The 27,680-nt window shown below is 45.4% G+C and overlaps 1 protein-coding gene across 2 annotated transcripts; it reads right to left on the bottom strand.

Annotated features, from left to right (window-relative positions):
• Positions 1-118: 118 nt before the first annotated feature.
• Positions 119-27,172, bottom strand: CTCF (CCCTC-binding factor). Of its 2 annotated transcripts, none has more exons than XM_048515908.1 (11): positions 27,001-27,172; positions 12,642-13,431; positions 11,812-11,982; positions 10,616-10,749; positions 9,653-9,773; positions 8,230-8,379; positions 7,298-7,458; positions 6,953-7,135; positions 5,282-5,417; positions 3,676-3,840; positions 119-1,751 (listed from the first exon to the last, which is right to left on the bottom strand). In XM_048515908.1, the coding sequence occupies exons 2-11, from the start codon at positions 13,420-13,422 to the stop codon at positions 1,570-1,572; spliced, it is 2,184 nt and encodes a 727-aa protein (XP_048371865.1). In that variant the 5' UTR covers positions 13,423-13,431; positions 27,001-27,172; the 3' UTR covers positions 119-1,569. The 2 variants fall into 2 exon arrangements, with proteins under 2 accessions (XP_048371865.1, XP_048371864.1); XM_048515907.1 differs by lacking the exon at positions 27,001-27,172 and adding an exon at positions 18,565-18,699.
• Positions 27,173-27,680: the final 508 nt, after the last annotated feature.

Genomic DNA, 27,680 nt, shown 5'->3' with positions numbered 1-27,680 from the left:
AGCCAATCATATAGTTTTCACCCTGGACACTGCCAATTGTGAAGAGGCAGTGATTTCTCACCTTTCCATTCACACAACCTGCTCAAGGTTCCAAGGCTCAAGAAAGCAGGCCCACGGGTTAATTCATCATTATTTATTAGCTGTACAGCAGTATATTCTCCTTCCCAGAGTCCAAACCCCATTATGCATTTTTATAACAGTTTTTATCTCATGTCGGTTTCCTAAAATAATGAAAAATATCACACAGTACAGCTAGGTACAAAAATGCATCAACCTAGAGTCGGATAGCTAACCTGATAGCTCTTTTAAAAGCGATACATAGAAGAAAATTCTTTTTCTGAAATCAGCAAGACTGAGAGGCTCTATAAAAAGCTTACATACTTTTAACATGTGACGGTTCATATACAGGCATCATTTGTATTTCACATTATTCTCTCTCTCTCTCTTATAATTAAAGACCCCCTCCCCCCCATCTTATAATTACTGACCTAGTAAAAATTTCTGGCCTAGGTTTCAGGGGCTGGGAGGCCCTGTTACAAATCAACCACCTCAGCTTTCAACACAGAATTTATAAACACAAAACGGAGCAAAGAAAAGGGGATCTGTGAAAATTTGAAACTCAAAAAGGTAGCAAGTTTCACTTCTAAGTCCATGTGCTCAGAAACTAAGCCGGGGTCTGGATTTCCACCACTGCACAAGCTAAACTCCGGTTGTGGCCTTCCGTTAAACTTGATAGGTTCCGCTATTCCATCTGCTACGGATCCCTTCCTGCATAATTTCATTCACAATTGTTTAAAACGACAGGGCTCGCTGGTTGGTTTGAACTGCATTTCCCCCTCCCTCCCCCCCCAAACCTCTTAATTAAATGGGAAAAAAAGATTAAAATGTAAAAAAGTTATTTACAGGCTTAATCGTTAACAGCGATGCCCTACGGAAAGCAAAGCATCCGAGAGGAGAGACGAGAGTTGGAGCATGCCGAACCTCTGGGGCGGAGGCACAACCACTCAGTGGAGGGGCAGGAGGAGTGGTTGGAGAAGCAAAACCAAAATGCGATAAAAAGTTTCACAACCCTCCTGAGTGTGCATTTACAGTTAAAAACCTCTTGAGCGAAAAAAAAAAACGAGGCCTGAGGGTTTTGAGGGATGCACGTGCGAATCCAGGGCTGTTTGCATGGGTTCGAGGAGTCGACGTTTCCATCTTCCCAAGTTTGGGCACGACGGCCATCCGTGGCCCCTCAGTACAACGCAGTTCGGATTTAACCGATTGAGCACAGGAGACCCACAGGGACTTAAAAAAAACCCCACCCCGTGTTCCATGATCTTGTTATGCTAACATTAAACAGAGTTCTAGGCAAAAAAAATAAAAATAAATCACTTTTTCTAACATCATTTGAAGTTTTGTGTCCCGGGTAGTTTGGTAAAATGGTCTAAAAACGATGCATTTCCCAAAGCCAGAAAAAAAAAACCCAAGGTGAAAAGAAACAAAAAAAAACTAAACAAAAAAAAAAAAGGATGGAGCCGCTTCAAAAAGAGCCCAGGCCAGTCCAGTCCAAGCATGACCCTTCCTCCATCACCGGTCCATCATGCTGAGAATCATCTCTGGGGTGAGGTCTCCGTTGGGCGCTTCCACCACAGCCGGCTGAGCTCCTGCCGCAGCTGCTACAGTCTCTGCTTCGGGCTCCTTTTTGACTTCCACTATAATATTTTCAATTGCACCAGTGTTCTGGTCTTCCACCTGAATGATTGCTGTTGCTGGTGAAAGGGAATAGAAATAAGTTAGTGTCCCTCTCCGGGGGGAGCGTCTGAGTCTGTGTCAATGCTTGTTTCCTTCAAGCCACAGCCAGGACGGTATATACATCTGGCAACTGCATAAGGGTACTCGTCAGGGAGACTGAGCTCAAATCGGCAGCTCAAATCTGGCCTCTTGTCATGAAGTCATTGGGCAGCAGCCGTTAGTGAGAAATACCTTCGGCCTTCCCCCCCTCCCTGCCCCCAATACGGAGGTATGAATACTGATCTAGCGAACAAGTATTTTGGAATGACCACCCACAGTATGCCTATAAACTGGTCTGGATACTTGAGAGTGCTATGCAAATGCCAAGGGTTTTTATGAACAGCAGTAACGCAGTATCAGGTACAGTTTCTTGAGAATCTAAAGGAGTTGGCAACAGGCACGAGGACAGGATCCAGCTATTATGATGTGTGCAGCTAGTTCCTAGTGAAGCCTGAGAAGCCAGAGGAGGAAGCAAAATGAGACTTCCAGTGGGTTCAATTCCACTGCGCTGTGTTGGCTCCACACCACTCCCTCCCAATGAATGCAAAGCCAGAATAAAGCATGCCGAATTCAAAACTGCAGAATAATGCAAAAACAGGGGACAGAAGAGCCATTTTTTCATTGGCACCACTGGAAGAAGCCTGCCGGATGAGAGTAGGCCTGTGACAGACACCCTGCCTAATCTACTTCATAAAGTTGTTGTTAAGGATAAACTAGGAGAGAAGAGAATGATGTGAGGTGTGTTGGGTCCCCAATTGGGGAGAAAGGCGGGGTATTAATTAACTAAATGAATAAATATGATATGGGCTTTCAGGCACAGTTTCACTCACTTTGTATAGAATTTTAATTTTTAAAAAGCAGAATTTAACCCCACAAGCCTTGACAGTGACTGAATGCCGAGGTTACTGCTTCCAGCTTTAGGCAACAGGAGCAAAGCCCGCAGCAGTGACAACAGTTTCATTCATCTAAATGAAGCTTGTGGTCTAAGGTGCTGCGGAAGAGAGCTGAATTGACCAATGCTGGTGCACCAACACCTGGCGGAGGCCTCCCTCCGCCCAACTAGCCCCAGGAGTGCACAGCTGGTGGAGCTAACTTCTGGCCATGGTAGGGACTGTATGCATGAGACTGATCTTCTATACAGGTGAGCTTTGTCCCTGAAATGCTGCCAGAGGAAATGTCCCTGACGTGAATTAATCACACCTGTCTAACAGCATTTGAGAGATGGAAGGATCTGCGGGCTGGTGGCATTAAGGTGAATCCACACAAGCAACGTTCATCTACTGATGGAAAAGGCTCTCTGTCAAAGCATGGCTAAAAGCTACTGCATCCTGGTCTTCAGATATTGGTTTCAGGACCCAGGCAGGTTCAATTAACAGTGCCTGTCCAGTCTTCCAGCTATTTACCACAGTGCCCATTTTGGATTCTTTTGGACATTTTGTTTGTACGTTTTGCATCACACAGAGAGCTACCACAAAAACTTCCCTTCAGGAGAACACAAACACACAGAGTTCTAACACTTCTGGTGATGTGCCCAGGAACTCTACTGGACGGATTGAATGCTTTCAATTGGACTTTTTCTCATTATGCTTTTGTAGTGTTGTTATATAGTTATGTTTGATCAGTATTCATTATTGATTGTTCTTTCATTTCGCACTTACAGATTAAACTGCACTTTCTATGCTTTAGTGCTTCATTTCTAGCAGCCAGGAGTACAGTGATCTCCTTTTTCTTCTTCACCTTGCCTCGGAGACCTACACTTCTGCCATTATTATGATCCTGATAGTCTCCACCCATCTTCCCAGCCTCCGTTTATCTATCTACTTCCCTCTTGTTCTCACCAGGTGTGCCAAAGAATGTAACTTTTGGCTGCCTTTTCCCTCCTTCTCCCGACCCAGAACTTACGCTGTGGCTGTTTTGGTTGGTTGGCTTTGCCGGGCGGCCTTCCTCTTCGCTTCTTTACTGGCGGTGGTTCTGGAGCCACGGGTTCTACTTCTGGCTCAGCCTCTATTTCAACTGCCGTCTCTTCCCCCTCTTCGTTATCGTCCAACTCTGGCTCTGCATTTTCCTCTTCAAGAGTAAAAAGTGACGAAGGAAAAAAGTTATCAAGACAGTGTAGGTGAAAGAGCCAGCGTGGTGTGGTGTTTAAGAGTGGAGAATTAGATCTGATTGCCTTGAAAGCCCTATGGGCCGCCATAAACTAGCTGTGACTCGGTGGCACTTTCCACCCACCAGTGTTGTAATAAATAACAGCGTGAATGTTGCCATGGAGCAGGATCAACATTGTGGGTTTAATCAGAAATGAATAGGAACTAGTTAAGAACCCCACCATAACTAAGCTTTCTTCCATGTCTTCGTCACATCATCCAAGGGAAGGGGGGATGAAGCAAGAAGACAATCGGCAGAAATGTTTTGGTGAATACTGGACTTTGTCAGGAAGTGGCCAAAGGACTTTCCTAGTCATGCTGTAGCTAGTGGGATACTGAGCTGCATGAACTCATATTCATGGCTTCCCCGCGAACTTCACTGTTTCAGGCATGTGGTTCACATCATCTTCTGGATGTGCAAAACCAGCCCTAACTTTATCAAATTCCCGGCGCATTTTGTATCTGGTCCTCGCCACTCCCATCCACCAGCCAGAGCCCAGCCCCCAAAATGGTCACCCCAAAATGACCAAGAGTGCAGATGTGCCCAAGCATACATCTTTGGTAGTACACTTAAGTTAAACTTTCCACCTCCTTGTAGATTACCCCCGTCATCCGTAGTTCACATAAAACCTCACCTGCCACTCCCATGCAACAGTGGGTCAGCGGTTCTCAGTTTTTAGCACCTCACTGACTTTCACACTGATTGAAAAAAAATGTAATCCCACCAAATGCCATAGAGCCCTTTCAGAGTATGCAGTAAGGCTGACCAATACCCCATGGAGGCTTACATTCTCAGAACAGTGTACCAGAACTCATATCAGCTACACTTGAAAAGCAAGCTTAAGTAACAAGCAGGCCAGGTACGACAAGGTCACACTACAAGGAAGGTCTGGATTCAGAGAGTATCCAACTCTCAAATGGTACTGCTCAGAAGGCCTTGACTGAAAGCTCCTGACACCATTCCTAGAAAACTGAGAAGGCTCCATTATCAGACAGCCTTGAGAGGGGCTCGCCAAGCTTGAACCACACTGCAGTGGGTCAGACAGTGCTCAAAGGAGGAAACCAACCCACCGCTGTCCTGACCCTTGACTTCCTTTTTAAAACAGTCCCTTCTGGAGCTAGAATTCATTTTACTATCCACTGAACCACCCCTAACATTCTGGTGTATCCAATGGCAGGTCCAATTTGCAGCCAAGATCCTTAGAAGATGGAGGGAGAGCACAGCTGCTAGCACAAAGCTGGCCACTGGTCAACTGGAAGATCTGATCTAAATGCAAGGCCGGAGAGTGTGCACAAGACCACGGATGTGTGAAGAGTAATATGGGCTGTAAGGCTGGCTCTTCTGGCAACAGGTGAGTCCTTACCACTGTCAGAGGAGTCCTCTTTCTTGGAGCGCATCTTTCTCTTTCGCCCACGCTTCCCCTTCTTGGGCTCACTTCCATTCTCTCCATCCACCCCATCAGGGCCTGTGCAGTTATCTGCATGCCGGGCCATGGTGTTCTACCCAAACAAAGCAAGACAAGTATTAGAAGTTGCCAGAGCCCACCCTTTGAACTAACATGGATTTTATCCCTCAAAAAGGAGCCATGGCATTATCTGCCAAAACAGAGGTGAAAACTCAGTAAAGGGGCTGGCTGTAATACTGAGCAAAGATCCCTTGCCCCGCTCTTTCTTTAAGGAGTCCTGCCTTCAGGTGCAGAGAAAGCAGGCTCTTTATCACTGGCAAAGCCTGAATACAATGCTGCAATTTGTCAATAATTTTATTTACTCACAAGTCACATTGAAGGAAATTAAACAAGCTCCCATTCTTGTTTTTAAAGTTCAATCGTTTCCCCAAAAAAACTTCTCTAGCTGAAATGCACAGACAAACCTAGGAATATGTCTCCAGCATGTGCGGGTTTACCGTTTCGTCGCTAACGGTTATACTGTGGCCTCTTCTTTCAATGCAAAGCTGAGAAGTTCTAATGCCGAACACAATACATAATGTAACTATATAAGAAGAGTCTTCTTGGATTATACCAGTGGTCCATCTAACTCAGCATCTTATATCACAAAATGGCCAAACTGCTGCATTAGAGGGAGGGTCAACCGACAGGGCATAGTGGCTGGAGACTGCTCCGACTGTTGCTTCCAAGCACTGGTGTTCAAACCTGATCACGGAAGTGCCCTTTAGTAACCACGCCTGGTAGCCACTAATGGACCTATCCTCCTTGACCTTATCTAACTTCCTTTAAAGCCAGCTACATTTATGGCTAGAACTAAACCCTCTGGCAGCGATTCCACATTTTTAATCACTTATTGAACAAAGTAGTACTCTGCTTTGTCTGTCCTACATCTACTGTCCCTCAACTTCACTGGGAGCCCTCAAATATTCTGGGAGAGGGAGAAAAGTTTGCTCTGTCCACCCTCTCTACTAACAGCAACTTTATCTGGTTCAGAGGAAAGATGTATGAACAGGCTTCTAGAAGATGACAATCCTAACATCACAAGAGCAGTGGTGAAGCTCAGCACCTGTATTGTTAAAAGATGTAGATACAGAGTAATTTAAACACAAATTAGTGGTAGGCTACTTGGATAATCAATTTTATATCTCAGTTTTATATATCACTTGTCCTATTAGTTTTGAGATCTGATTTTATCTGATGGTTTTAATGTTCTGCATTTGTAAAATTGTTGTAGTTTGAATGATGTTTCCAAATTTGGAATTTGGAAATTGTATATTGTGGTTTCATACTAAGTATTTAACAATTTCGGGTCTTTGACTGCAATAAAGCTGCTACATACACATACAAACCTCTTTTCTGCTCTCTTCAACTCCTCAAAATGTTTGCAGGGGAACAGAGTGAGTCCTGGGAAGAGCAGATACCTAACTATTCTGAAAAGGATAACCAATCTAGCAAAATGACTTTGGGGGCTGGCTTTTCCCAGAGCAACATCTCTTCAAGCCAAAACAAACATCTGTGTGGGATGATCTCTTGCAGCTGCCGCTCGCTTACAGTTTCACACAACCACCCTGCCTCCCTCAAATTACTTACACGGCGTGTGAATGTTTTGCCACACTTGGAGCAGACAAAGGCAGCTGGGACAAAGCTTGGATCGTGGTAGCGCTTGAAGTGCATGTCAAGCAGCTGCTTCTGACGGAAAGTTTTATCACAATGGCTACAGGCGTAAGGCTTTTCTCCAGTGTGGGTTCGCTTGTGCATAATCATGTGCCGTTCCTGGAAGGAACCAAGAAATGCATCAGTGGTTAACACTGGCTTCCATCATTAGTCCAGGGCACACATCCCTATTCAATGCTTTTAAGCAAGCCAGTGTAATTACTAGCATACCACACCTGGCCAGATCAAGGATCACGCTCCAAAATGTTCACAAAGCCTCACCTGTCGACATGCATAATCACACTGGTCACACTTGAAACGCTTCTCGTTCTTGTGAGATTTCTGGTGCTGGATGAGTGCGTATCGCTCGTGGAACACAGCATCGCAATAACGACATTTCTTGCCCTGCTCAATATAGGAATGCTGCTTCCGCAAATGGACACCTTGTGAGAGAGAATATAACAATCGGCTATTTCGGCTGTGGAATATGCAAATTGCTCACACACCCTTCAGAGACTATATAAAAGTTCAGCTGAGCCAGCAAATACTGCTTGGGTTAAGCTAAAATAAACATTTTAGTCCATAGCATTTTAGATTTCAAATATTCTGCATGTGTCCTTTCCTCAACATTTTATTAGCCTATAGCCGTGGTGGCGAACCTTTGGCGCTCCAGATGTTATGGACTACAATTCCCATCAGCCCCTGTCAGCATGGCCAATTGGCCATGCTGGCAGGGGCTGATGGGAATTGTAGTCCATAACATCTGGAGTGCCAAAGGTTCGCCACCACTGGCCTATAGGAAGGGATGGGATTTTAAATCTAAATAATTACTGAGCGAACAAACCCGTACAATCTGATAACTAGTGCAGTATTTGAAATGCTTCTTGTATTTTGGGGTCCTGTTTCTAAAAGTGGGCTTCTTGCCCTTGTGATTAACTGGGGTGGGGGAGGTCCGACCAAACCAGGAAATACAGGATTGACAAGGATGACACTCAACACCCTGCTCACCCGCCGAAGAACTCAAATGGTTCCTGGAGATTTTCCATGCAGGAATCTTAAAAGGCTAGACCTTTGGGTGCAAGTCTCTGCTAGGTGTCTTCAGATCACCTCCTGGGCCAGCACCCCAGCCCCGTTCGTCTCAAGGACGTTTCTCATAGGCAGAGGCCTTAAATTAATTGCCACATCTCTTCCACCTCAGGTCAGGAAGCACTTACCCAGGTCACTCTTCCGTGCAATGACCGTGTCACAGTGAGGGCAGTGAAACTTGGCCACGTTCTCTGTGTGCTTCTGCAGGATGTGCATCTTCATCGTGCCGCTCTGGGTGAAGCGAGCGTGGCAAATGTAACACTCGTAGGGCTTCTCACCTGTCGGGGGAGAGCGAGTAAATTTAAATATATACATGGTCCTTCTGTAACTATAGGACATTCCTTCAGCTAAGTTAACTCACTTAAACGTCATCGGATACTGACAGAAGCTAGCAAAATTACTGCTGGCTATATGTGGTCATAATACATAGACATTGGTTGGTATTCATCTAGACTTACGTCTATTATTGTTAGCAGAAATTTTGCTACATTCTCACACACTGTGGGATCCATGTTGTTCAAAAGCATAGGTATCTTAAGAGCATCAGTTAGATTGTTATACAGAAATGGGATAAGTGCAGATTGTGACATTCTGATTTTTGCAAACCTTACACAATGAAAGAGGGTATGATCGAAAAGTCTCCACCTGACCCATATTGCATGGACATAGCCTCCTCTGTTTATCAATTTGTTGATATCTGCCATAGAGCAGCATAGAAGGCATTAGATTGAATCTGGCCAGTGTTAAAGCTCTTCTTAATTTAGGGTTGGTGATCCACTGTAAATAATTGGCCATGTGTCCTTGTTCAATTGGAATAAGCAGGGTCAGGGGGGAACACGTTTTCCTCGCAGCTGTTATCATATCCCGATACTCTTGTTCTAATAGCTTAGTTTTCAAGCAGCTATATGCTGCTTGATAGGGAAAGAGGGACTAACGACTCTAATGAAAAGCCAAGAGTGTTGATTTTTCCCTCAACTAGTTTCAGCCACCTAGAATTTGCATAGTCGGAAAGCATGAGGTGTAACAAACTGGAGTGATCCTGCAGATAGTGGATACGTAGCGGGAGAGCGAGTAGATCAAGATGTTTGCAGAAAACGAATCAAATGATCAGGTGGGGCAGTGCTTAGGGAGCCCCCTCATCCCCCTACAAATCAAAGTCAACTGATTTGGATTAACAGAATTAGGAGAGTACAACTCGCCAAGTTCTGCATGTTAGATGCAACAATGGTCAGGGTCTGCTCTGTTATGTATAAAAATCTCCGAGCCCATGACCAACACCCCATCATAAAAGACCTGTTGGATTTTGTTGTCAGGGAGATCCCACTTCTGGTGCGGCACTAAAAGTTGTGCTGCACTTCATAACAGCGTGCGAAGACAGGGCCAAGTGTGGTAGTAAAGAGTTCGCAAGATTTCTGTCAGCGATCCCACTTGGCTTGCCCTGATTTTTTTTAAAGCAGACAGGGCATGGGCTTTCTCATCGAAGGACCAAAGCATGCTGAAGGGCACGGCACGGGGGCTTCTGTGTTGACTTCACCCAAGCACAGTCCATACCAGAATGAGTTCTCATGTGCCTCTTCAGTTTGTAAGTGTCCCTGCTGGCATAGCTGCACAAGCTGCACTGGAATGGACGCTCTCCGGTGTGAGAGCGAATGTGACGTTTCAACTTGCTGACCTGAAACCCAAAAAGGCAAATGGAGTTAGTGACACAAGAATCGAGACAGCTCTGCAGAGGGAATTTCCAGTAATTACATTTCCATAAAGGAGTGAAATCCAGCCCCGGCCCCCCACCCCTAATCAGATCTCTTATCTGATGTCAGAAGCTAAGCAGGGTCAGAATTTAAATGGGTGACCTCCAAGGAATACCAGGGTTGTGATGCAAAAGCAGACATTGGCAAACCTCCTTCAAATTTCTCTTCAAAATCCTACAAGGTTACCATAAGTCAGCTATGACTTGAAGGAACATACGCACAAACAGAAAAGTCAGATGCTACAACAAAACAGTCATTTTGGACTCCACCTCCCCACAGCCAACACACTCTATGTTCCCCCACAAGCAATTTACTTGCAACATATTCTAACTTTTAAAATGCTCACCACCTATTCCTGCAAGATGAATAAAGAATAAACGGCAGCTTACTGTTGCTCAGAAAAGCAAATGGGAAGATGGACAGCTAGAGAAGTTGGGGGAGGGGGATGCTATGCTAAAATGACCCCTCCTTCCCAAAAGCAGGTAGGCCTTTAGAGAAGTACGGTACAGCAGATGGCTTGCACCCAATGGCACCTCCATAGAAGAACAGCAATCACAGGGAGCAATGAATGAAATTTCGTGGTGTAACTGACATGTTTCTGAGATCTCAGCCCACAATAGATTTTATTAAGACTCAGAAACGAATAATAATAAATAATAAGAAACACAGTTAATTATGCGAAAAGTTGTTTTTTAAAGCATCTAATAGAAGATACCACCGAAAAAGACACAAGCTGGTACTGGGAGAAAAAGAGATCCAGACGCACCTCCACACTGGCATAGTCACACATGGAACACTTGAATGGCTTCTCGTGGGTGTGTTTGTAGCGACGGTGCCGAACCAACTCTCCGCTTGTCACAAAGGCCATGTCGCAGTCAGGGCACTTGTGAGGACGAGTACCTGAGAGGGCCCAGAAAGCAGAATTAAAAACTGCCTGGACAGGCAGGCCTCCTTTGGAGGGGATTCCCCCCTGTATTTTTCTCTCCCATTTGAACTTGGCACACTACCTGCATTGCTTAATAAACCCTGTTCAAAGGAGAGCCATAATGCTCGCCAGGTTTAATGTTATGCCTTCTGCCTTGTTACATGGCAGATTTAATAAGCAAGAAAAGGCTAAAAGATTGTGCCCATGTAACGATGACTCAGTTGAATCTCTGGCCCACCAATTACTTCACTGTCTCAGATTCAAGGAAATCAGATCCAAGTATGTGAATCTCACTCCTTTACATTTACCCGATCTCCCCGATTTATTTAGATTACACTACTTGTTGGACAACCCTGATCCTTCTCTCTGTATGATAGTGGCAGACTTTCTCCTGGAAATTACTAAATGCCAGTAGATTTCCTTCGTCCTAACATGTATATCCTGTATTGTATATGCTTTTTAATCTGTTTTTATTATAGTTGTACTGCTGTCTATGCCAATAAAGGCCTGCTTCTCTCTTTGGAGGGGACAGGCATTGCCCCACCTGAACTTGAAAAAGCAAAAACAACCAGGTTTAAAAAACACAATCCCCTTATAAAAGCAAAGTAAAAGGTAGCATGCCCAAGGTCCCAGAACGCAGTTAAGAAAAACTGTTTTCAACAGCTCACACACACATTTGTTACCCTCAGAGTGACTTTTTGCTTTCATCATTGCTCCTATATCCTATGTCATCAGATATTATATGCTCGTTATCACAGACTGTTAAAAACTATAAAGAATCCAGATAATTTTCAGTGTCTGAGGACTAAGAAATACTATTTTATGGCAACAAGGATTGGCTAGAGGATCTACTGGATCAGAGAAAGACTGTGAAGAAATTTTTAAAAATCCAGATTCTCCCCTTAGCCTCAATTATTCCTCCTTTCCCAACTCCAATTTTTCTTGTCCATTTCCAATCCTATTATCTGGTTTAAAAGCTTCAAACCCAGACCCCCTGGAAAGGCAGTAAGGAGTTACCAGTGTTATCTGAACAGTACCTGTGTGAGTGTTGAGATGGTTTCTCAGCAGCGTGACCGTCCGGAAGGCTCTACCACAGAGGTGGCACTTGTGCGGCCTCTCATCAGTGTGGCTTTTCATGTGGCGATCCAGATTAGAACGGCGGGGACAAGTATAACTGCACAGTTCACACTGGAATGTCTTCTTCACTCCTGTACAGAAAGTCAGTCTGTTCAGCAGTCTTGCAAAGCAGCCCATCCATATCAACTGGTGCATATAGTCAGGAACAACACTGGTGCCATCTATTCTACACACCCACCACCATCCTCACCACTCCTCCCACCTGATCTTGAAAACGTTGAAGCAAAAAGAGCAAGGGGTACCATATAAAACTAAGCCCAGTGCATCTTTCATAGAACTAATCCAACTGGACCAAGTGGTGAAGTATGTCACACTTCCTGAAGACAGCTCCCCAATCCAGGAGAGTCAGCCAGAATGGCCTGGAGGAAAATTCCTTCCACCTTTCAGGGCTGGCATGCCAACTTAAAGAAAACTCACCAGTCACCCCTTTATCCTATTCTTCATATATGGCAGCATCTAATCCTTGAGTGGAGGGAGAAGAATTTGTCCTCTAACCCCCTATAGCACAGGTGTCAAACTCGCGGCCCTCCAGATGTTATGGACTAGTTCCCATCATCTCCTGCCAGCATCGTGCTGGCAGGGGATGATGGGAACTGTAGTCCATAACATCTGGAGGGCCGCGAGTTTGATAGACTCCAACTGTGGCACCAAAAAGCATCAGAACAGCCATATTTAGACTACTGAGGCTCTTTCTTTTGGATCCAACCCCAACTGTTCATGAGCCGCTTACCTTTCTTTTTAATTTTTGTTGGCTTGGGCGGCTTCATGTTGCCCACTACTTTTTCTGCATTGACCTCTGACAGCAAACCCTCTTGCTGCTCCTCTTCAAAATCGTACACAGACACGTCCACGTCCTTCCCCTCCTCAGTGTAACGGAGTTTGCTCTTTTTGGTTTTCTTTGTCTTTTTGGCTGGGGGCTGATAGTCCGGGTCCTTTTGCCAGTTAGGATCTTCCTGCGGCTGAAGTTCCGCTTGTTCCAGTGTCTCTACCTCACCATTTGCACCAACCTTTACCACTTGGAAGCCTTCCGGCAACGGGAGGGTGTGGCAGATCATGGGCTCCCCCTCCTGCAGGCCTCCCTTGGAGACCTCGTTTTCGTAGGCCCCCTGAAGTTCTTCCACAGAAGTGGTAGCAACAGGGACAGACACTGGGACAGGCACCTGGACAAGCTGTAACTCTCCAAGGTTTATAGGTTGCTCTTCCATGTTGACAACCTGAAGAGTGATTATCTGGGTGTCATCCACAGTAGCCTCGGCATCCTGTTGCACGGTGCCCTCCATGACTTCAGTTTTCATTTGAAGCAGTGTCGGATCTATCTGTTCCATCATGACCATCTGGACGCCACCAGTGACCTCCTGCACCACTTCAGTCCCGTCCGCCTGGTTGGGCGGCATTGGGCAAGCATCCTCTTCCTGCCCACCTTCCCGGCGCCTTTGATAGGTCTTCCTTTCTTTGCTTTTAATGAATGTCTCGGACTCCTCGCCAATAGCTTCGACCACTTCTCCTTCCATGTCACCTTCCTGGTGGACGACAAAAGAGCGACAAAGAAAGCTCGGCTTAGACAGCTGTCTTGACAACATACAAGAACTGACGGGACAGATTCTCGCACCTTAGGCAATTTGTTCAGACAAAATATGACATGCTGCACTTGCTGAAAGACAGCCCTGAACTTTACAGCAAAGCCACAGCTTTAGTTACTGACACACTGTTGATGCGGGTTCATAATGTGAAAGAGAATGAACTGCAGTTCACATTGAGACAAGACTCAGGGTACAAAAAGAGGCTTGCAGGGAAGTCTCAAGGGACAGGCCTGCAGGATGATTATTTCCAATACTGGTTGTGTGTTCTACTGGTCTCCTCAAATTACACGCATCAGTCACCCCAAGCAGCTTCTGCAAGGACTTTGGTTTGGACACTAGTTCAGTGTTTTTCAAACTGTCTGCCTTCAGGGAACATTTTGGGCATCTGCTAGTCCAAAAAAGGATTCTTGTATGCCAATGAATTTGTGTGTGGAGAATGTTCCAAGGCTTACACTCAATTCTTGTACAACTCGGCTAGGCTTATTAGATTCAAAACTGCTCTACATTAACTGCATGCATCTTAACATGCACCCATTCACTACAGAGGAATACTGGTAGTAACGGGCAGGCTATTTTAGAAACTCTTATTCTTTTCCATGACTAGGCAAACCTTCAGCTGTTGGACTGTGACCCATGGCAGCAGCAACATCTTCTTTGATTTGAGAGAAGGGGGAAATCAGGAGGAGGAGAAAAAACTACTGGGGCGGTGGCAGTGAGAAGGAAAAACATGAAGAGGAATAAAGACATACAACAGAGCATTTAAAAATGGGTCCCACAGTACACACTGAAGTCAAAGGCTGTTTCTGAGCCTGGAAAAGGTGAGGAATGTGAAGATTTTATAAACCAAGTCCAAACTTTGCTGTTTGAAATGCAGGGTATTTTCTTGTGATCACTCAAGGAAGCCACCAGGGGGCACTAGTGTGACACAGTATTACTTCAGAGCAGCGCCTCCCTGCAGGAAGCCAAAGAGCTTCCCCTCTCATTTGCCTTCGGTCAACCCCAATTTTTTTTTTAAAAGAAATCAGCACAGGAGCCACCCCACAGCAGAGGTGAAAAGAACTGCCTTAGCACAAAACAACCGTGAGGAAATAGGGCAATATCTTCCACTATTTCCGATGTTTCCAAAAACAAAACAACAACAACGATGAAGGCCACAAGCCCAGGGCACGTGTCCATGTCAGAACTGGCCAACAGAACTTTCACAAGAATCAGAAGGTGAAAAGACAGAAAATGAGGACTGAAATGAAAAACAGCACACATAAGTGACATTTCAGTTTTGACAGAAATGGGCAAAACACATCAAAATGTCCAAGATTAGTAATTTTTTAAAAAAGTGAACGTACAGCTCAGCCTGTCCTCCAAAGGCTCAAAGGGCAAATCAGAACCTATCTGCAGGCGGGAATGGTATTTTCATATTCTATGGCAGATCAGCAAACAAATCCACAAAAGTTACTACCTGTATCAGTCATCTGTGGTACACAGGCAGAATAAAAAGAGAATGATTCTTGGCTCTGCGTTCCTAGCTACTTGGGACATTTATTTTACTCAACGCAGGTGGTCAAGAAATATGTCTTTTGCAAGTCTGCTCTAAGGCACCACCATGCCACATACACCCAAATGTTAGAAGAGAAGCCACGGCTACTGATTCTTTTGCATGCCAGTGTGTGTCTCAAGTCCAGCTATGAGCATTTCCAACTCAATGATGTGGAACAGTAGATTCTGGGAAGGGCCTTTCTTTACTCCAGAGGTCCCCAATGTGATGCCCATAGGCACTATGGTACCTGTCAAGGGTTTTAAGGAAGTGGGGGTCAGGTGGGACTTTTGCCCAGCAAGGCATTTGATTGGCTGTTCAGATTTTTTTTAAGTTGCTTTGACAACAGCTGCCATCGCAGCACAAGGATCTGTGCTACTACTGAACTTAAGACGTGACTGGTTCCACCTTCTATGGCAGCCATTTTGTTGTTGCACCCACCCAGAAGTGCCCAACGGCTTGAAAAGGTTGGGGACTCCTGCTCAGCTCTTAGAATTGTAGACAGCAGTGAATGAGAGAGACCAACAGTCTGACCCTGTATAAGGCCATTTCATGTATATTCGATTTGAAGCTCACACACAAAAAATGATTTTAAAAACCCAATATGCTATGAGAAAGTACCCCTACTTTTTACTATCAAACACTAGGTACTCTGCAACAACTGAACTCACTGTAAGATGTTTGGAGACTTGAAAAAACATTTTAATTTTAGACCAGGTTCAGATGGCTGGTGCTAATTGGGGTTTATTTTCCTATGAATAACTTTGGTGTTGCTTTGGGCATGTCAACTCACCCCAAGACTTCAAGACACAAGGGAACAAGTAAACTACACAAGCGATGCGGCTGCTTCACAGGCAATGATTAGGACCAGAGATCCTGTTCTCTTTCAAAATAATAGCACAGGGAGTGTGGCATTTGTGCAGATACAGAAAGCAAAGTGTAAGGAATGTTTCATTTGATTTTTCTCCGTGAACCTCATCCTTAACTGCCCTTGAAAAAGTAATCTGGTTGCGTGCAAAACAGACAAAGCCTGAGATGGCTGCCGGATTCCAACACTGTGCATGCTTTCAGAATCCGACTCAGAATTATTTATAGGGTTGCCACACTAGTTAATATGCTGGTAAAATGTTGTCAACTGGCTGGCCACATGTTGTTAAACCCTCAGTGACACTAGATCCAGGAGCTCTATTGTTTAGGGTGGCAGTTTATCTTATTTATTAAGAAAATCATTATGGTGTAATTTGCAAGCAAAGACAGAAAAAAAGTAGCGGACTCTACTCTGGAGAATCAGATACGATTCCCCTTTCTTCCACATGAAGCCAGCTGGGTGACCCTGGGCCAGTCACTGTTCTCTCAGAATTCTCTCAGCCCACCCACTTCACAAGGTGTCTGTTGTGAGGGAGGAAGGGAAGGTGATTGTAAGCTGCTCTGAAACTCCATATAGTGGACAAAAGTGGGGTATACAAACAAACTGTTCTTGTGAATGCGACTGGAAATCAGGGACTGCAGCAGTCAGGGGCAAGTTTAGCAACACACATAAATGCTTCTCTTACAGCCCACATGCTAACTGCAGGCAAAAACAGACAAGAAAGGGAATATAAGCAATCACTGGTGGCAAGGCAAATGCCTAGGATAATTCATGTTGACGAGTTAATAATCAATATTATAACAATTAATTACAATTTCTTTACAAAGAAATGTTGTATGGTGCCCTGAGCCCACTTGGGGAACAATCTTTAAAAATTCCATAAATAATAAGACAATTTTCAGTTTCACAACAGTGCACAGATTAGTTTCTGTAATCAGCATAAATCTCAGACCAGTAGCCATTTGACAAAGGAAGATTTATTGTTCTACTAAAGCTAATGGGTTAGAAATACCTGGTTATTATTGGCCAAGTATTTGGCGAATCAGTTAAGCAAACCATTTTTTTTACTGACCATAATACCAAACCCTAATTTAACAGTGCAGTATGCCATTACACAATGTTTTGCGCCAAACTCTAAAAATTACTGCTTTTCCACTCAAGACAACATATCTAGCATTTTCATGAAGTCTTGCATCTAGTCACCGGCCAGTGGCAGCTCTCTTTTAACTCCAGCAAGGTTCCTGAAACAATGTATTGTTGAAGGCTTTCACGGTCAGAATTACTAGTGTGTTGTGGGTTTTCCGGGCTGTATGGCCATGTTCCAGTAGCATTTTCTCCTGACATTTCGCCAGCATCTGTGGCTGGCATCTTCAGAGGATTTGATGATAGTAAAACAATTGGAGTATATATACCTGTGGAATGTCCAGGGTGGGAGAAAGAACCATTTGCATTGGCTGGAGAAACACTTTTAACCAATGCAAATGGTTCTTTCTCCTACCCTTGACATTCCACTAGGGTATATATACACCACTTGCTTTACTACCGTCAGATTCTCTGCAGATGCCAGCTACAGATGCAGGGGAAACATCAGGAGAAAATGCAAATGGAACATGGTCATACAACCCTAGTTCCTGAAACAGTTGGACAGAACTGGCTACCAGTTTATTCTTACCAGCCATGTGGTTTTTACACGACTCCTGGAAATTCTCAGGCTTGTTCCAGAAAGGGACCAGCAGAACCGATCTCTACAACTGTAGGACTGATAGTAAGAGGTATTCATATCTTCATTTGGTGTCTGACTGATCAAACTCAGGAAGCTCTTACCCTTTTAACACTGACATGCACTGTACCCTATAGGAAAAGTCTGCAAGATACAGATAGGTAACAAGCACTACTTGGAGCCAGAGCAGAAAAGCTTTAAGGCTTTAGGTGAAACACCACAGGCAGCAGACCAAAGTTCATTTTCCATTTGAAAACTTCCTGTTTAATCCAGCCTTACTAGTAGCTGAAGTCCTACCCAAGCAAGAGAACATGTTGAGATTTAGAGGGTAAAAATATAAACTGGCAGAATGAATTGGAGCATGCCAGACTACAGGCAGAGGAGCACACAGTGGAATATCACTCATGCTTAAAGAACTCCCTGTAAATCGAAAGACAGGCAAGAAAGGAAATGGATATCTCCCTTCTGTGTTGGTTTTCCACTTGCATGGAGTTTTCTGGTCTGGTTTCTGACATGAAGGAGCATTCAGTCCTGCAGTCCCTCTACTACTTCATTCTCCTGTCTGTGCAAAACCAGATGCCACACAGAATCACCTTCCTATGTTAACAAAGATCAAATGCGATTAAATGTGTGCACTTAACACGATGTTTTCGTGAGATAAGGATCACACAAGCAGCAATCTGGGCGGCTGGTTTTTGATTGTCAGCACAAAGAGTGATATATCTTCTAATATGAATCAGAAATTCCACCTCTTGCATGAACTTTCCTTCATAAGACATCATTTCCTATCTGGTTGGGTCAGCTGCTGCATCTGCACATGTGGGAAGAGGTTTTTATACACTGATTGATCCCTAATATGGCTGGTGCAGGACGAGAGGAAACAAGGCCCAGAAACCCCAAGGTGGAAAGATATGTGGCTAGCCAAGTGCTCTTTCAAGACACCCAATGACCTACCCAGTGACCGATCAGATGCATCACATCCACAGACTGAACTGCACTGATACCGGAAAGGGTACAATACATCGCTCATCAGCAAGCACCATAGAATCTCAAGACATTTCCAGTGGATCATTTCTATGATCTGGGATTCTGAGACAAGATGAGGGAAGTTGGCATTTATACATGCACAACTTGGGACCAAAGGCAAAAGTACATTTTTATTTGAAAACATAAAAAGACATTTATATTTTAAAAATGCACCAAAGTAACATTTACTTGCTTTCCCCCCTATCCATGGTGGGAATATCTCAATTATAATTCATGATGCAAATTCTTGATTCCCTACAGCCTTTGTGTTGCTTTTTTTAGATTGCAAGCAGGGGCTTGTTTGGACAATTTCAATTTTTGCTTAACACGTGATTTGGATTGCGGGGGAGAGCAGGTCAAAGTTCCTAGACGTACACATCTGGGATTTTCTAACCTTGCGACTGTCATTGTCACTAATTATGATCTGTTACATGTAGTCATCTAATATTTACAACTCGATAGCATTTACAACACTATATTTGCCATCCCACCCAGAACCAACTTAAAACAAGAGACTGCAAGGTTTAGTTGATCAAAGCCAGTCAGATTTTGACCAAACATTCTCACTACCAAAAAAACCCAAAATGACCACAATAATTAGGAAGCAATTTTAAGGCATCCTCTCTTCCTCATCCCTGATGGTTTAAATCAGTGGTGGGATTCAGCAGGCTCGTACCACTTCAGCAGAACCGGTTGTTAAAATGGTGCTTGTAAACAACCAGTTGCTAAATTATTTGAATTCCACCACTGGTTTAAATGCTTTCACTAACTTCCTTTTAGTTTTACATTTGTTAGTAACACTTTGTTAAAACTTGTTCTGTGTGATTGTACTGGCTCCCATCACAGTTTGTAGTTCCAAAGTCATTATTTCGTACTGTGACATTTAAGGGTTAATGGCATTTGTCCCTAATATCTCATCAGATCTGACCGGAAGAATAACTTACAGGCTCTTCCACTGAACTTAACTATTCAGGCAGAACTGACTTGGCTGCCAGTGCTGGCATACCTGTCTTCTCCTGCCAGATGCAGGCTTGATCAAACTTGGGTGCCAGTTGCCTTGCAGCCAACATCCTGGTCTGAGATGAATTATTTTTAGTTGCTGTGACAATGTACGTCAAACTGTGGCACTTTGCACTTGCTGTATAAGCTTTTGTGTAGGGGTTAGGTGTCCAAGAAGCTTCCTCCTCACCCTCTTAATAACACATGGATCCAGAGCCCTGTTTCAACTGTCTCCTTAAGGAACAAAGCCAGTCATTGCTTTTTAATAGGCCTGCCACTTGACTCAATTAAAGAATCATGATTAATTTTTCATATGGGCACAAGCAACCATTCTGGAGGACACTGGTTATGCACATGGAATGAGCATCCGCTTAGAACAGACATTTTCTGAACTTTCCCCAGAAGAACTACAAGAACGAATGATCTGGCAAGGTAACGTTTAAGGCTGTCAGAGCAAATCCCTTTCTGCACAACAATCTACCAACAACTGAGGTATTAACTGGTCATGCAGCTAAAAGTGTTCATGTTCAGAGGAAGGAAGTCTCTGCATATGGGGACAATAAGGGGAGGGGGAGAAGAACTGGTGCTGGTCATTGCTGGCAACATAAATCTGGAACACAAAAGAATCTTGACTTGGTCTTACAGGGGACTTCAGAGGTATATTTACCTGTGGCTACTTTGGATTTTTTTTTAGCAACATTCATTTCAAGAGTTGTGTTTCAAGACCTTCCCCAAGCCACTTCAGAATGGTTCCAAGAAAATCATTTTGCTTGCAAAAGAATTTGGAAACAAGTTCCTTCTTCCTCCAAGTCCAACAACTGAACCGAACCAGTCAGAGCTTGGCTTTTGAAAGAGACACATCTGTCTTTTAATGAATGGCAACTGTAGGGCAGCAGTCTCCAAATAAGCAAGAAAAAACCCTGCTAACTGGTTATATTGATTCTTTCCAAGGTGCTCTGCTGACATTTTCCTCTTTTGTTACTTAGTAACTTGCTAACAAACATATGCCTGGTTTCTGACAGTTTTTGTCCAATTCATACGTGTCCATATGCCACTTGTAACTGAACAAACTGAACTGTCTTCCATGGAAAGTGGAGTCTTTTAAGTAGTTCTACTAAGTGGGAGGAAAAATAGGTCATGTGGCTTAACCGGGAGCAGAGAGAGCAGAAACTTTCCAGCCAGAAAAGTTTAATGAAGGGTGTGTGAGAGTGTGTGCGTGCGTGCACGCTTGTGTGCTGACCGTGTTCGAGGCTACTGAATGCTGGGGCCCTCACTGTTGCCATGTCTATCAGATGATGTCATGATCCATTAAAAAAAAGTAGGTTGCTACTTACTCAAGGGTGTTCCCATCTTAATAGAATATTCTAACAATAGAAACAAGTAATTGACCAGAATCCCCAGCTTACATGAAACACTCATGTCCATATGCCAAAGCCATGTCTCACTGCATCCAGTCAATTTAACCCCAGCCAATGAAATGTGCCTATTGCTTGTATGTATTTTAGATTACATGTTCTTTTAAATGGCCTGGTGCCACAATAAAACACTTTCTTCTTTTTCTTGCTTGCCTGAACTTGCATGCATACCTTGTCCCCAGTGAGCAAAAAAAAAAAAGGAATGGGAGTCTATGACTGACTCTGATTCTCAAAGCAAGCCTGGTTTATTCCACCTTTTTATTTAATGTTGGTTTAGCTAGACACACTGAACCCACCATTGATGCAGCAGCCAAAGAGTGAGGGTGTATGGGTTAACAGCCCCATAGTTATTTTAAAACCAGGTGGAAAAAAGGTCTTGGGTTTTGAATATTTGCAGTATCTTTGAAGCCCTGGTTTAGGATCACCACTAGGTTGCTGTTCATACTTGAGATAAAGCAAACTTGCCCCAAGAGTTGCAACTCGGAGTAATCTGAGATTTTCAAGAACAGTGGTGGTGGAAAATGCCATAAGTCACAGCTGACTTATGGCAACCCCGAAGGGTTGAGGCAAGAGATGCTCAGAGTGGTCTGCCACTGTTTTCCTCCGTGTGCGCTAAGAGAGTTCTGATAGCACTGTGTCTGGCCCAAGGTCACCCAGAAGGCCTCATGTGGAAGAAAAGAAGAAGAGTTTTGGATCTATACCTTACATTTCTCTCCTGTAAGGAGACTCAAGGCGACCTACAACCTCCTTTCCCTTCCTCTCCCCACAACAGACACCTTGTGAGGTAGGTGGGGCTGAGACTAGACCAAGGTCACCCAGCAGGAATGTAGGAGTGTGGAAACACATCTGGTTCACCAGATAAGCCTCTGCCACTCAGGTGGAGGAGTGGGGAATCAAACCCAATTCTTCCAATAGGAGTCTGCAGCTCAAAATCACTAAACCACGCTGGCTCTGTCCAAGAGTACCTCTCTCCTAAATACATATCAAAAGCTTTCAACAGCGTGGCTGTTTGCTTCTGACAAAGCAGAGCCCATGAGAGTCCTTACAAGCAGCAGCTCTAGCCAGATGTGCCTTCTCTAGTCCCAGATCTCCTCCCCAGAGCTACTCTCAGAACTTCCACACACACAGATCTCGAATTAGCAGAGTCAATGATGGTTAAAGGCAAGCTGGTGTTTGTCTCTTGTTCCCTAACTGCCAGAAGCTGCATGAGGCATCAGGTGCCATGACTGAGCAGCCCTTTGATGCTAATAGTTCCTGCAGGGCTGAATAAACAAGCATCAAGGTGACCGACTTCACTGGGGCTCAGAGGCAAATGGCACCCTTCCCTCCCAACAAAATCACATCTGAAACATTATGGATTCAAGTTCTGGGTTAAAAGGAGCGGTGTTGGGGGGGGGGGAGATTCAGTACTTTAAACTTCACCTCTCAGATACAGCTCTTCTGGCTCAGAGATCCTTTTTTCAGTGACTGCAAGAATTACAGAAACATATTTATTGCAAGAATCTTTCGAGGCTTGGCCTGGGATATCCTTTATTTGCAAGAAAGAAACTCAAAGAAATCTAGAAACTAAGAACAAGCTTTTCAGTTCTGGAGAGCTCAAAGGTGGCTGGGAAATGCCAAGGCTCAGTGGCCAGGTATATTTGTGCTTAAGGCCTTGGGAAACAGCTGACAGAAGAGAGTACAGGATTGGAAGGTCCTAAGGAATGATTTCACCTTCACCTGCATGTGTCATGTATGCCACCAACTCAACAAGATGGGGCTGGGTGGGATTGGAAGGAGGAAAAATAGTCCTCAGCTCTAAGTTCACCTTATCCCAGAATAGCTTTCCAATTTAGTGAATTCACAACCACATCCAGTTTTCCTTCAGCAGCAGTCTTTGGAGAATGGAAAGGAACTACACATGAGATGCTGGTATTTTCCAACTAGCCCTATAATGCTGCAATTTGGAAATGAGAAAGACAAAAGTATGGGCAGTTAGCCTACACTCTATGGTCAAATTCTCCTTTACCACATAAACCCGAGATATTCCAGTGTTGAAGGCCAAGCCATGTTCCCATAAAACTACTACCAATGTTACACCAACAATTACTTACAGAAAATGAGTTTTTCTTTGCATCAACTTGGATGCTTTATTCTGAAGGCTTTTTGGCAGTTGTGGAACAAATGCAATAAGCAACAATATAGTAACTGGAAGATTTGTACAAGGAGGAAATTTGTTACATTTGTATTGCTCCTTACTTATTTTACAAGGAACTGCCAAAGGTCACCCCAGCAAACTTTAAGGCTGAGAAAGAACTTTCATATCCAGCACTGCACCAGCTACACCAGAGGTGTCCAACTCTGGCGCTTCAAATGTTGACGGACTACAATTCCCATCAGCCCCTGCTGGCATGGCCAATTGGCCATGCTACACCTGATTCCACACAATACATCTTCTGCAATTATTGCTATGCCAGGAAGAATAGGATTTTCTTATAAGATTCATCTAAATGCAACCACATTGAATCCACTATTGCAACATGAAAACTACGAGGACATGAAACAGTTCATTAGGGAAGATGCCCCTCCTCACCCCCAAGACAAAATAAATTTCCTCGGATTCAATATGTTAACAAGTCGTACTCTCTCTTTTTAAATGGTACTACATTAAATGGGACAAAACTTTGATCTTAAAGCTAGCTTCCATATTTATGAAAGATTCTCAAATTATTACTTTTGGCTGAGCCACTGAGAGTTATTTAATAAAATACCCAAAGTTCTGTTAAAAGCAGCAAAGGTACAGTCAGTCCTTAGCAGCGCTGTTAGCAAATAATCCAGTACAATTATGGCAAGAGTACAAATTTATAAACAGATACATTCTGATATTTGGAGATGAAGGCAAATGGATCGGTATCTGATCTAAAGCTAAGGTGAATGTGCCAAAATTGATAATCTAAGCAGAAGAATGCAGGAAGCTTTGAGTTTACATATGCCAAATATGGGTGGAGTTAAAGACAAGTAGAGGCAGGACAATGGCACTGTTCAGATACAAGTACAGCACAAACATGGGCAAGTCTGAACTAGGCCCAGTATTCTCTGAGGTGCAATGCAATGAACACTTAACAGGAATGGAACTTATAACCAAATGTGCATGAAATTGAAAGTAACTGGGAAACAAGCTAGTCTCACCTAAGAGCCACTGAAAAGAAATCAATGGAATGATAGCTCACAATAATACATTTAAGTCCCACCAGTTTATATGGGTGTAACTTCTACTGGTTTGAGTCCATTGTCTATAACAGTAATAAAATCATCAGTCTTTCTACATTTATTTTCTCTACTGCACCACACTGTACAATTCACGGTTAAGCCCATACATCGCAGACACAAGACTTACAAAGCACGTGCTGCTCACTTGCTTCAACAGCAGGAAGAGAGTTTTTAAGTATCAAAACTCGACTGAAAAAAAACCCTTCTGGGTTATGAAGTAATTGTCCATTTACTGATTAGTCATATGTGGAATGTCACAAAGTAAACAGACTAACCACATATGTTTAAAAGTTTAAGGTTAATATAAGCAGTTAAGAGAAGTCCATTGGACCGTGAACTTAGCCATCAAGGACTACCCAGAAGATTACAACTTTAAAAGCACAGAGAAATTAATAAACAGAATCCCAGTGGCTTTTACCCAGTGTGGAGTAGTATCTAAGGGCTGGACTAGAATTTGACAGGGCCAGGTTTGAATCAACATTCGGTCATGGAAGCTCGCTGGGTGGCCTGGAGTCAGTCTTGCTCTCTCAGCCTAACCTACTTCACAGGGTTCTGGTGAGGATAAAATGGAAGACAGAAGAACAAGGTCAGCCGCCTTGGGTCCCCACTGGCGGGGGTCAGGAAAGGTGGGGTATAAACAATTTAAATACATGGATATTTTGGGCACTATGGCAAAACAGCAATGGCAAACTGTAGAAGTATGTCAAGCTGCCACACCTAATGGACTATTGCAATAGGAATTTGCCTAATAGGAAGCACTGGCAGCACTCTGTTGCCTCAGACAGGTCATTTCCATCACCTGACACCAGCAATCCTTTAACGAGAGATGCTAAGGAGCTGAACTGAAGCCTTCTGCCTGCAAAGCATATCCTTTGCCACTAAATCACTGTCCCTCCCCTTTAATAGTCAAGGCTACTTGGTCCCATAATTTCATTTACAATCCCCTGTGTATTATTTCATTATGTCACACTGTAGAACTCACAAAAGCAAAGACTTGGGATCTCAGCAGCTGTGAACCTCGGAGGAGGGGAGGGGGAGTGACAGACACAGGAACCTTTGGAATCAAGTGTCACGGTTTAAACCAGAAAGAGACACAGAGGAACGGGCAGGGAGCTTTCCTGAACTTCTTTCATTCCAAGACAATTCACTGATGTGATGCTGTCTATTGACGAAATGGGTTAACTATTGACTGACCAGCCTAGGCAGCCTTAGGCAACTCACCCTCTCACAGCCTAGCCTCCCTAAAAGGAATGCCTACAAGTCAGCCAGTTTCACTCCAGCAGCTGCAAGGGTGGTTGAAACGCAAGAGGCCTTCTAAACTGCTCAGATTCAAACTGTCAAATAAGCAGAATCAAAAAGAGGCAATGCATCTCCAAAACAAAACATGCAAGCAAAACCAAAAAGAAGCCTCCCAACAAATGTGTGAATGTCCAAAACTGTTCTGGCAGCAACCTAATCACACCGGATAAAGCAATAATAATAATAAAATGGAAAAGATCAAGGAATCTTTCTGTGTACCCCTCTCACTGGCCTGTTATGACATGGGGGCAATTAAATGAAAGACAATTAAATCCTGACTCACACAAGCTTATACCCGGGGTAAGCCTCTGAAGGCACTTCTTCACCCCTGTGCGATTTCCAGGCTTCCAAAAAGGCATCCTTGGAAATGGCAGAGAAGAGCTTGAGCCCTATTAAGGGCAATGGTGGGTGCCCAAAGGAGAGCTGTATGAGTGGGACGAGGCTCCAGTCAGGGCCACGTGTGCCATTGTGGCCCCCCTAATCGTCTCGGTGGCGGAGGGGGGTTACCCCAAGGAAGGCACGAGGGGAAAGGGGGGATCCCCCCGACCTCGACCTCCTCTCCCGCAATCCATCCAGCCGGCTGCAGAGGCAGGCAGCAGGCAGGCGAGCTCGGGCGTCCCCGCCTGGCGCCCTCCCGCGCTGCATGGCGCTGCAGCTCAGCCTGCCTTGCAAGAGGGAGCTCGAGTCCCCCGATCGGGCGCCGCTCGCCGCGCCTCTCACTCCGCAGCGCGCACAGCCAGGCGGCGGCCGGCAGAAGGGAGCGGCGACGGACGGGAAGCGGCCGAGCAGCCCGCCGAGGGGAAGCGAGCAGCGAAACAAGGCGCGGCCCTCGAGGGAGGCCGGGGACGGTGAGGGCGCCAGGCGGGGAGCCAACGCGAGCGGGAAGCGGCGGAGGCGGGAGGCGCTGCGGGCCGGGCCTGCGGAGGAGGAGGGGGGCGAGGCGTGTATGTGTGTGCATTGGGGGGGGGGGGGGGGGGCTGGGCGAAGGCGCGGGGTCGGTTTTTTTTTTTTCGGTTTGAAACGGGGGTGGTTTGGGCGTCGAAGGCTGCCCGTAATGGCGGCGGAGGCGAAATTAGGGTTGTTTTTTTTAAAGAAAAAGACCGAGCCGCCTCGGGTGACTCTGACAGGCCCAGCGAGGGCGGGCGGGCGGACGGGCGGGCGCGGGGCCAGGCCTCGGCTCAGCCACTACCGCGGCGGAGGTATTTGTGGCGGGCAGGCCCGGCCCGGTCAGCGTCGCTGCGCGGCGAGGCCGATGGGCGGCAGTACCAGGCCGGCATGAGGGCGATGGGGACGGTAGAGGGAGACAAAGCCCCGCTCCCCATCGGCGGCGGGTCCCAGCCCGAGCCCCATCGTGACACCTAGAGGCCGGAGAACGCGACTGCAAACCCCCCGCGCCGCTTACCTGCCCCGGAGGCGCCTCCGGGCCGCCCCTGCTGCCCCGCGCCCCGCCCCGGCCGGGCCCCGCGGAGCTCCTGCTGCCGCTGCCCCCGCCGCTAGCGGCCGCCGCCAGCGCCCCGCACCAGCTAGCGGTTTAATCGCTCCCACAGTCGCCTCGGACACAAAATGGCGGACGGCGGAGACAGTGCGCCTGCGCGGGCCCGGCAGCCGCGGACCGCCGAAGCCGAAGCGGAGGGAGGAGGGAGAGGGGAAGGTGGCCGCGCGGGGCATCATGGGAGGAGGCGCTGGGCGCCAACTTCAAATGGAGGAAACGAAATGGGCGCGCTCGTTGCGTCACAGCCCTCACCTGACAGCGGGCCCTGCGGATCCGATGTGGGCGTGGCCTGCCAGCTGCGCTGTGTGGCGCCCCCTTCAGGTGGCTGCTCCCGTCACCGGAAGTAAACGTCCCTTTAAGCTAATGGTCTGTGTGTAAACAGCCCCATGGACTTTAATGCAAAGGTGCCCATCCTTAAAGTGGACTGGATAGGCGCGTGGATGCCTCTCCCAGATGCTTGCTGTAGTTTCCTCTTGTAAAGAACTGCTGTCCGTTCTAGTTGGGTTCGTACCCCTTAACAGGCAGAGCCTCTCCCCATCTCTATACACAGGAGCTGGAAAATTCTGCTGTGCCTGTTGAACTTATCCCAC

The sequence above is a fragment of the Sphaerodactylus townsendi genome, linkage group LG14, assembly GCF_021028975.2.
Source record: "Sphaerodactylus townsendi isolate TG3544 linkage group LG14, MPM_Stown_v2.3, whole genome shotgun sequence".
Lineage (NCBI taxonomy): Eukaryota > Metazoa > Chordata > Lepidosauria > Squamata > Sphaerodactylidae > Sphaerodactylus > Sphaerodactylus townsendi.
This window is presented reverse-complemented; position numbering and strand designations above follow the sequence as displayed.